The 11,553-nt window shown below is 35.9% G+C and overlaps 1 protein-coding gene across 1 annotated transcript in view; it reads right to left on the bottom strand.

Annotated features, from left to right (window-relative positions):
* Nucleotides 1-286: 286 nt before the first annotated feature.
* PIGX (phosphatidylinositol glycan anchor biosynthesis class X) overlaps nt 287-11,553 on the bottom strand; it is a gene marked incomplete at its 5' end in the record, with an annotated part of 34,813 nt that continues 23,546 nt past the window's right edge. The window contains 3 exons of the mRNA XM_028101086.2: nt 287-1,538; nt 3,952-4,052; nt 6,067-6,280. Coding sequence (XP_027956887.2) covers nt 1,395-1,538; nt 3,952-4,052; nt 6,067-6,280 — 459 coding nt within the window. The remainder of the gene's footprint in view (nt 1,539-3,951; nt 4,053-6,066; nt 6,281-11,553) is intronic.

Below are 11,553 nucleotides of genomic sequence, written 5' to 3'. Positions count from 1 at the left end.
AGAAATGCTTGTAAAAAACACGGAATTCTTTCTTGTAAGAAAATGCTAAGTAAAAAATTAGACTGGGTTTGAAATTTTAGTGGTCTCTAATATTTCTTGTTTTATGGCACTTGGTTGCCTTTTTCAAGTTCTTAAACATACCTTCAAAAAGAACTATTATGACTAGTCAAGTCATACATGTCAAATTATAAAAGACTTATTCCCATAAAAACACCAGAATGTTTTAGGAAATTAAGCAGTGCTAGCATATATAAATGTGTATCATTACATTACTCTATGAAACAAATACTGTCAACCAAACCCTGGTTTATTGGCTTCTGTTCTGGAACATGCTTGTCCTCAATGCATTGCCCTAAATAAATAGAAGGACATGCTTGCCTTTTTATTTTTATTTTTTATTCAAAGATTTTATTTTTAAGTAATCTCTACACCCAATGTGGGGCTCAACTTCAAAACCCCGAGATCAAGAATTATATGCTCCACTGACTGAGCCAGCCAGGTGCCCCATACCTTTTCATTTTTTAAGTAGCTTCTACTTACTTTATTTTCTAATTTTTTCCCAAGAAAAATAGTGGAATAAGAGCTTTTGTTTAAAAAAAAAAAGAAGTCACTGAAGATACAAAAAAGAGGGACACCTGGGTGGCTCAGTCGGTAGAGCATGTGACTCTTGATCTCAGGGTCGTGAGTTCAAGCCCCAAGTTTGGCATGGAGCAAAAGATACAAAAAAGATTTTTTTTGTAAATGTACAACTTAATAAAAAATACTCTAAAAATGACAATCTGAATTGTCTTCCTGACAAATTCAGTACTAAGTCTTAGTACTTAGTACTTAGTTTCATCTAACCAATTCATATATTCAAAACAGTATAATAAAATACAAAAGGAGAATGGAAATGCTTTAAGGAATAATCAATCTTGATATCAATAATTTCTTAGCTATCCTACTTTATTTTCTTTAAACTCTGGATGAGTAACTTTAATATTCAAAATTAATGTTTAAATAAACTGCTTCATCCAAAATATTTTATTCTTATTTATAATGATTTTCTCAATTTTTAGCTGAAATTAAAATATTTCTAGTCAATAAAATGAGAATAATTTGTCTCTAACATATAAAGCACTCATTTTCGTAACCGAATGAAGATATAAAATCACTTCTCACAAGATAAATATTTAACACAATTAAGTTTCCTCTTCTATTGGCACTTGCTTGAAGATTATCAAAGGTCTATACAACAACAGAGCACTACATTCTGGAATTGGTTGAAAGTGATCCAAAATTTCCTCTAGTACACATAATTTTAGACATAAATGACATAATTCTAGAACAGTACTTCTAATCGCAAGTCAATAGGTCTTATTTAGGTTTATGGGAAGCATTAAACTCCATAAAACTTATAGGGAAAAATGGCCATATTTGAAAACAGCCACAAGGATTAGAGTGGAACACAGGACGGTAATGAGCAGAGTCACAGAACATACTAAAGAGGTATGTATAGTCAGTCCCACTGGAACCTGTAGAGTCACGTTCTTATATACCTAGAGAGAGAGAGAGAGAGAGGTTAGAGACATTTAAAATGCATGTCCTAAGGTGAGACCAGTATTTGACTTTTAATATAATATTTTTCCTTTAGTATCTTTCAGCCAATGCTACACTACAGGTAACATTACTATTTGAGTGATTCTTTTGGATTCAACATTTCATTTAATATAACAGAATCAGACTCAATCACAATAATCCTTAAATTCTCATTAGTTTTGACTACTACTTTCCCCCAATGCTAGCTATCTCCCATTGTCACCTCTGTAATCAATATAAACATTTACTTCCTTTTGCTACGTTTCATATTAGAATACAGAATTCTCTCTCAGTCAAAGCCCCAAAGGAAAAACGTTAAAACAACAATAAAGCTAAAGTATCCAATCACTCCTGTTTTGCTGTTTCTCTCTTCAAAATACCTTTAAAAAGTCTGTTATTCACAAATCACACAATTGAATATCTTTTTTAAAACATCAAAGTCATTGTCATCCTGACCAGCAAAACAAGTTCTTCTACAGTTCAACTTGGTTTCTATTTTCTCTTTGGTTTTGAAGATCAAGGGGGTCAGTTAGAAACTCTAGGAAATTTTATGGTTTAAAATAGGTTTTTAAAAACATTAAAATTTAGGTAACTTGGGAATGCTCTTATCTTTGGTTCCTTTTTATAAATATCTGGAGTATAATTTCACACCCCAAACAAATGTTACCAGCATAATCTGAAACAAAGCCACCCGAAATTTAGCTTTCAAAAAAATGGTGTCTTAAACCAACAAGCATTAGTGTATGTAGATCACCCCCTTAGTAATGGCCACCTATTTTTCTGGTATATATAAACAAGAAATGTTAATACACACATATACAGTTCAAAGGCATTAATTATGACCTCTTATTTCAAGTTATGTGGTCTAAAAGAGAACTGAATTCAAAATGTTTTAATAAGGTAATTACTTATTTTGTAGCAATGCATACAACCAGTATTTTAAATTAATAAATTGTAAACACTAATTAATACTCTTCATTCACATAAGAAAATCACATGTAATTCTCCAGATGTATATTAGAGTGTGAAAAGAGATTCGGGTTCCATACAGTAATGGTAATCTACTCAAAAGCAACTCTACATTGTAAAAGATATCAGCACAGTCATACATCTTACCAATTGTCAGTTCTAAGAGAGTTCCCCACTACAAAATAGCAGTGCTTTGTAGTAAGCCTTCACCATACGTAGTTGTTTTCTAGGCTAGCTGGTAGACAGGCTTCAAAGCAACTCCAAGGAAAATACTTCAAATCTAAATATCTACAATAGCCATATTAACAAATCTGCTTTACGTTTACCTGACAGTCTGTCTGTTGGTTTAACATTTTAAATTTATTTTACTTTTATTGCAGACTCATTTGACTCCTTAGTAAATTGTAAAAATGATGACACAGATTGTGCTATTCCACCAAAGGAAGCAGGCATTAAAGAGAATTAGCGTCAAAGAGAAACACAAACAGATATTACAACCATCAGTTAAAATGCAGCTCATAAAAGAGGAAGGAAAGGACAGAAAAAGAGGGAAAGAAAAGAAATGGTTGTATAAGATCGCCACTCTGAAGAGAGAGAAGTAGACCATGTTAACTAAAGAGGGTAAATAGAAAACTGTACACTCTTTAGACAAAACCAATGTTAATGAAGTAAGAATACTTACCTAATTTAGTAACTGAAAACAAGGTCAGAGGTCAAAACTATAAACATGGCTGGCCACAACCTGGATTTAGATATATAAATAGCAATACAACTGTCTAGAAACTTTATCACAGTTGAAATGCTACTATTTGGAGTCTTTATTACCCTTTTCTCACTCGTTCTGTGCCATATAATGAAGTTAACTGTTGTTTGTTGTTCAAAAATTAATGAAAAGTTCTAAATAAAATAAAGTTGTACTGATAAAGTAAAACCAAGAATGAAACCAGACCACTTTCTTACACCATAAACAAAAATAAACTCAAAATGGGTTAAAGACCTAAATGTGAGACAGGAAACCATCAAACTCCTGGAAGAAAACATAGACAGTAATTTCTTGGACATCAGCTGTCGAAACATTTTTCTAGATAAAGTAAAACCAGATGGACGTAGCACTGTTCTTCGTTGCTACTCCACATCTTTAAAAAGCATATTAGCTATACTTAGGCTCTGAACCAATGAGGCATAAACTAACCCTAAATCTCCAGTCCCCAAATTAAATGATTCTGTAACAATAGAAATGAGGAACCACTGCTGCCATTAGTAGCAAAGAAACAACATTATAAGCACAAAAAAAACAGCTTTCAATGGTAGAATAGAAAATGCTAATCCCTTAAATGTGACAGAAACATTATGAGTTTTAAATAATGCAGCATGATTGAAAAACAACATAAAGTATTAACTTACTGATTTATATTTCATATTGTTCCATTGGCAGATATCCTTATTCTTCAAAGCACAAGGAGCTGCCACTTGTGACCGAGCCCAGCATTTCAAAATTGGAAACTCTGAGAAAAAGTGGTAGAACATCAGACCAGAAAACCTGCATCTGGACTAGACGCTAGGCCAGTCTTTCATGTTGAGATATGAGTACTCAAACACGTTTCTACACAATGTACATGACCTGACTCCATCTTCACATGCTATTTTATTTTAGTAGCCTATTCTAAGAGGATGCCTAAGAAATTACAAAATTACCAAGACTGTGCAGAAGTTAAGCATGAGTTCTTAACAAATCCCATTACAGTAGGTGCCACTTTTTTAAAAAAGATGTTATTTATTTATTTATTTATTTGAGAGAGAGAGAGGGAGAGAGAATGAGCAGAGGGAGAGAGGGAGAAGCAGACTCCCTGCTGAGCAGGAAGCCGGATGCATGCGGGGCTCAATCCCAGGATGCAGGGATCATGACCTGAGCCGAAGGCAGACGCCCAAGCAACTGAGCCACCCAGGCATCCCCAGTAGGTACCATTTTTTAAAAAATTTAAACTTTTTTTGAAGTATAACATATACACAGAAAAATGAACAGATCCTAAGCATACAACTAAAAAAATTTCCATAGACTAAACAAACCCATATAAAGATCATTGAGACTAAAAAAAAAAAAAAAAAAAAAACAAACAAACAACAAAAACCAGAACCCCAGGTGCTCTCTCAAGAGAGGGCACTTTTTCAAACTTTATTCAGACAATGAAAAAAAAAGAAAACTAGGTTGGATGAACAAACCTAACAAAGTTGAACAGTTTATTATTTTCTCATCATGAAATATATGATGGCTGCAAAGTATGATTAAAAACTTCCTATCCCCCAATCTTTAGTGCTACTGGTTTGTGAATATTCTAATCAACCCAAATTTGAAGACTCAAAGAACCAAAATCGGAAAGGGGCTTCTTAAAGTCTTGATTCTAGGAAGACTGAAAGTGGGGAAGCATAGTTTTAATTTACTCAAATGCACACATAAAAACAGAAAGCACAATTACACCCGAAACCAAAAACTCATGGCCAACATTTACAACAAAACTAGGTGGTAACGTATCCCCTCAAACACGAAAACCTATGCAGGTGGAGACAAAACAGCAACAGCTGCAAGTGCAGCAAATCAGCATGAAGAAACAGAAAGTAACACAAGAGCAGAGGATCAATGGTCAAAAAAAGAAACACACCAGACATTATATGCGTAGTCCTACAAGAACACAGCACCACCTATAGTCTTGTCAAAAGAATCAAAGCTGAATCTGATCACACCTCTGGAGCCAGCAGCCAATTTCCAGAAATAAAGAGGCTAGATGAACAGCATGAGTACAATCACCATAACCCCAGCCACAAGAAACTAGACAGGTCAAATGGCCCAGGTTTCTCAACAGGTGAATTAAAAAAAAAAAAGAAAGGGGAAGAGGGGAAACCTGTAAATTAAGAGACTTAATGGAAATACATTTCTTTAAATGGGGAAGAGGCTTTACTATCTAAGAATGCCCACTTGGGCGAAAAAAGTATAAAGAAACATAAGTGATTAAGTCAGGATATGGGTTAGTCTGAGAGGAAAGGAGGAGGCTATGACTGAGACAAGACACAGAGAGCCGCTGCTAGGGTCACTGGCAAAGCTCTTTACAAGGGTATTTGCCTTATAATAATTTACTAAAATATTTGCTTATGAGGTTTTCTTGTATCTATGGTGTATTTTATGATCAAAAAGTTAAAAAAAAAAAAAAAAGAGGGGCGCCTGGGTGGCTCAGTCAGTTAAGCATCTGCCTTTGGCTCAGGTCATGATCCCAAGGTCCTGGGACCAAGTCCCACATCAGGCTCCTTGGTTGGCAGGGAGCCTGCTTCCCTCTGCCTGCCTCTCCCCCTGCTTGTGTGCGCTCTCTCTCTCTCTCTGACAAATAAATAAATAAGATCTTAAAAAAAAAAAAGTTAAAAAAGAAAGAAAAAAGAAACCTGCTTTTGTCATCCCTGTCCTTGACTTCAGACTCGCCACCATACCTTTATTTTTATTTTCAACCCGCAGAAAAGACTTGCAACCCTCACCTTGGTCACAATACATCAATAAATCAGGGTTATTGACCACAATCAAGGTTTCCCCATCTTTACTATGTGGCCGATGATAGCGGTAGTGCACAGGCAAAAAAGCTTGGAAACAGTCAATGCACTGTGAATCTTGTCTGGCATAAATCAGAACTTCGGATTCCTTGGACAAATAATTGGGAGCTTCTATATTAAAGTCTTCTGAAACCATCACTGCCTGTCAAAAAGAAAACAAATATTAATCCAGAAGAAGAAATGAGTGCAGAGGATTAATAAATAAAGCCAGAAGATTGCTATACAGATGAACAGAAATGTCCAATTCACTCCCCTTATAATTTCCATTTCATTCCATCCTCAATTTTAAATAGAAAATACAAGATGTGATCTATGTTTAATAAAAGTTTGTTTACTAAAAGTAAACTGAGGAAATTTTACTAATAAAAATTATGTATTTATAATATCCTTATCAACCTTTGTTTAGGTGACAAAAGAGGTACTAAGAAAAGAGAAATTTTGTGAATACAACATTATTTAATAAATATGAAAACTATGACAAAAACAGCTAACCCAGTATTGGATTGAAATGATTGGTATCATTTTGGTAATTTCCTGTTCTTCAGAGAAGCAAGTAAGATGGCAGTAAGATAGAGCACTGTGGTCAGGAAGTCAAAGCCAAGGTCAGCACTCTTCTCATATTAGGTATAAAGAGTTAAAAGAAAAATAGTAAATGATTCTTTAAAAAAATAATATGGTAAAAACCATTTGAAAACAGGTATTCTAGGGGCGCCTGGGTGGCTCAGTCAGTTAAGTGTCTGCCTTCGGCTCAGGTCGTGATCTCAGGGTCCTGGGATGGAGCCCGGTGACAGGCTCCCTGCTCAGCGGGGAGTCGTCTTCTCCCTCTCCCTCTGCCCCTCCCCCCCACTTGTGTTTTCGCTCACTCTCTCTCAAATGAAGAAATAAAAAATCTTAAAGAAAAAAAAAGGTATTCTACTCCAAAAGTAAAAATGCATATGTGGCAGAAAATAGCCCTAAATTATAACATGTGTATATTATATGTATATATAATACACACACACACACACACACATATAATCCATCTACACATATTTATGTTTGAGGCTCCATATATATATATATCCATCCACACATATTTATGTATAAACATACATATACACATTCATACTCACATATGTTTATACACACATATATAGGCACTATATAATCTGAGTCTGTATGTGTGTATGTACAGATGTATACACACACAACTTGTCTCTAGATTCCCTATGTGAAGTCCTGACATAGCTCCAAGAAAAAAAAACAGAATTAACATCTTCCCGTCATGGCAAGCAAACATCCTAATTCTCCTGTTTGATACTGACACCAAGTGCTGTATTTTTTCCCATGTTTTTCCTTCTCTGTGTATCACAGAAATAAAAAGAATTCATTGGCAAAGGCCAAGTAGTTATATAATCTTATGAGTCATAATAACTTTAAAGGTGATCAAATTAAACCACTGTCCCAATGAGGGCATTCATTGTTCAAGGATCCAGCCACTGCTTGAATACTCTCAAGGACTAAAAGAGAGGTTATTACATTGAGTCATATCATTTTATCTTCTGTTAAAAGGTTATTCCTTTTTTTTTTTTTTTTTAGATTTATTTATTTGAGAGAGAGAGAGCAAGAGCCTGGGGAGGAGGGGCAGAGGGAGAGAGAGAGAGTCTTAAGCAGGCTGGGTGCTGAGCACAGAGCCCAACACAGGGCTTGATCCCACAACACGGAGATCACAACCCAAGCCGACACCCAAGAGTCAGATGCTCAACCTACTACGCGACCAAGGGACCCCTATTCCTTTTTTATAAGTAGAAATCTAATGCTCTGGCCTTTAACATTCACAACTGTCCTTGCTTACAGTATCTACAATATATCTGTTCCTTATTTCACTAAGGGTCACTCAAACATCGCCACTAAGTTTTCTCCTCCTCAGAGAAACAGTCATAGCTCTCTTAGGGGCGCCTGGGTAAACAGCAATAATGTATTATCAAAAAACTGAAACGATGCATAAAAAATTCATCCAAAAAGAGCATATACTTGTTAACAGACATGGACCTATACCTTTTCACAACAACACTCAACTACACATCACAAACCACCACAGCTAAGTTAAATGAATTAAGCTATGAAATTGTGCCATACCTATAACATTTGCCCAATCTTTCTCTGATAAACTGTAGCTCTTTCAAAAACAGAAATAAATTCTCCCAATTAAGATACAGTAATTGGTGCCTTTGAACAACTTACCCAATCTAAAAATATAAAACTTTTTTTTTTAAAGATTTTATTTATTTATTTGACAGAGAGAGACACAGCAAGAGAGGGAACACAAGCAGGGGGAGTGGGAGAGGGAGAGGGAGAAGCAGGCTTCCCTGCCGAGCAGGGAGCCCAAATGCAGGGCTCCATCCCGGGACCCTGGGATCATGACCTGAGCCGAAGGCAGATGCTTAATGACTGAGTCACCCAGGAGCCCCTAAAAATATAAAACTTTATAAAAATGAAATGTAGAATACTTTTCTGACACTGGGATGTTAATTCTAACAGTCCATTTTTAAAAATGTTTTATCTTGGGCACCTGGGTGGCTCAGTTGGTTAAGCGAATGCCTTCGGCTCAGGTCATGATCCTGGAGTCCTGGGATCGAGTCCCGCATCGGGCTCCCTGCTCAGCAGGGAGTCTGCTTCTCCCTCTGACCCTCTTCCCTCTCGTGCCTCTATCTCTCATTCTCTCTCTCTCAAATAAATAAATAAAATCTTAAAAAAAAAAATGTTCTATCTCAATAGGGCTACCATACGATCCAGCAATTGCACTACTGGGTATTTACCACAAAGATACAAATGTAGGGATCCGAAGGGGTACGTGAACCCCAATGTTTATAGCAGCAATGTCCACAACAGCCAAACTGCGGAAAGAGCCAAGATGTCCATCGACAGATGAATGGATAAAGATGGGGTATATATACACAATGGAATATTATGCAGCCATCAAAAGGAATGAGATCTTGCCATTTGCAACGACGTGGATGGAACTGGAGGGTGTTATGATGAGTGAAATAAGTCAATCAGAGAAAGACATGTATCATATGACTTCACTGATATGAGGAATTCTTAATCTCAGGAAACAAACTGAGGGTTGCTGGAGTGGTGGGGGGTGGGAGGGATGGGGTGGCCAGGTAATAGACATTGGGGAGGGTATGTAATATGGTGAGCGCTGTGAATTGTGCAAGACTGTTGAATCACAGATCTGTACTTCTGAAACAAATATTGCAATATATGTTAAGAAAGAAAAAAGAAGAGAAGATAGCAGGAGGGGAAGAATGAAGGGGAGTAAGTCGGAGGGGGAGACGAACCATGAGAGACGATGGACTCTGAAAAACAAACTGAGGGTTCTAGAGGGGAGAGGGGTGGGGGGATGGGTTAGCCTGGTGATGGGTATTAAAGAGGGCACATTCTGCGTGGAGCACTGGGTGTTATGCACAAACAATGAATCATGGAACACTACATCAAAAACTAACAATGTCATGTATGGTGATTAACATAACAATAAAAAATAAAAATAAATAAAAATGTTCTATCTGGCTAAAGATTCACCAATTTTATCCATCTCAAAGAACCAGCTTTCAGTTTCACTGGTTTTCCCTATTGTGTTTCTATTTTCTAATTCACTGATTTCTGCTGTTTTTACTATTCCCATTCTCCTACTTACTTTGGTTTCATGTGCTCTTCTTTTTGTGATTTAGGGAGGCTTGGCTATCACTAATCTGAGACCTTTCTTCTTTCTAAAATAGGCATTTTAGGACTATAAATTTCCCCCTAAATGCAGCTCTAGCAGCACCCTACTAATTCTAATATATTGTTTTCACTTTTATTCAGCTCAAAATACTTTATTTCTCTTTTGATTTCTTCTTTGACCTATTGGACTACTTAGAAGTATGTTAGTTGGCTCCCAAATGTTTGAGGCTTTTCCAGAAATCCTTCCATTCCTGATATCTACTTTAATTCCTCTGTAGTCAAAGAACAGACTTTGTAAAACGAATTTGTCTAAATATATTGAGACTTGTTTTATGACCTAGAATATGCTCTATCTTGATAAATGTTCCATGTACACCTAAAAAGAATGTATATTCCACTATTGTTGGGTGGAGCGTTCTATAAGTGCCAGATTAGGTCAAGTTGACAGTTTTATTCAAATCTTATATATTCTTACTTTCTATTTAGTATATCAATTAATGAGAAAAGGGTACCAAAATCTTCAACTGTAACTGTAGATTTGTCTATTATACCTCACAGTTCTACCAGTTTTTCTTCATGCATTTTGAATCTGTGTTATTAGGTACATAAACGTTTATGGTTATTATTTTCTTCTGATGAGTTTATCCCATTATCAAAATGACTTTCTTTAGCTCTGGTGATAGTCTTTGCTCTGAAATCCCCTTCACCTAAAATTAATATAGCCACTTCAGCTTCCTTTTGACCAGTGTGAACACATTATATCTTTTCTTTTAAAATTTACTGTTCATTTCTTGTAAGCAACATACAGTTGGATCTTGCTTTCTTATCCAATCTGATGATCTCTGCCTTTTAATAGGGATATTTAGACATTTACATTTAATGTGACTACTGATATGGTTAAGTTGATATTTATCATCTTATTTTCTATATTTAACATCCATTCTTTGTTCCTTTTATGTTCTCTGCTTTTTGGATTAAATGAATGTTTTCTATAATTTCATTATATCTGCTTTGCTGGCATATTAGCTAAAACTCCTTGTTGTGCTTTTTTTAACATTTAATTATTTTTAAGTAGGCTCTAGGCCCAATGTGGGGCTTGAACTCATGACCCTGAGATCAAAAGTCATTTGCCCCACCACCTGAGCCAGCCAGGCACCCCAAAACTCTTTGTTATTTTTATGGTTACTTTAGGGTTTACAGTAAATATCTTTAATGTAGCACAGTCTACCCTTAAATGATATATTTTTTATTTTTTTTAAGATTTTATTTATTAGAGAGAGAGAGAGAGAGAGAGCACAAGCAGGGGGAGCAGCAGAGGGAGAGGAAGAAGCTGACTCCCTGCTGAGCAAGGAGCCCAATGCAGGGCTCAATCCCAGGACCCTGGGACCATGACCTGAGCAGAAGGCAGATGCTTAACCGACTAAGCCACCCAGGCGCCCCTACCCTTAAGTAATATTAAACTACTTCACATTTAGTGTAACAACCTTACAAACGTATACTTCCATTTTCTCCTTCCCAACTTTGTGATATTTGTTGTCACGTATTTTATTTTTACATATGGTATAAATGCTATATTATTTTTGTCAATTATCTTGTAAATAAAGAATTTAAATAATAAGAGGGAAAAAAGTCTTATATTTACCCATGTAGTTATCATTTCAAGTGCTCTTCTCTCCTTAGTGTAGATATAGATTTTATCTGGTATCATTT

The sequence above is a fragment of the Eumetopias jubatus genome, unplaced genomic scaffold (assembly GCF_037043125.1).
Source record: "Eumetopias jubatus isolate StellerSeaLion01/CBP00866 unplaced genomic scaffold, mEumJub1_p1.0 scaffold_1, whole genome shotgun sequence".
Lineage (NCBI taxonomy): Eukaryota > Metazoa > Chordata > Mammalia > Carnivora > Otariidae > Eumetopias > Eumetopias jubatus.
Note: the sequence above shows the minus strand (reverse complement) of the source record. Positions and strands in the feature narration are given on the sequence as shown.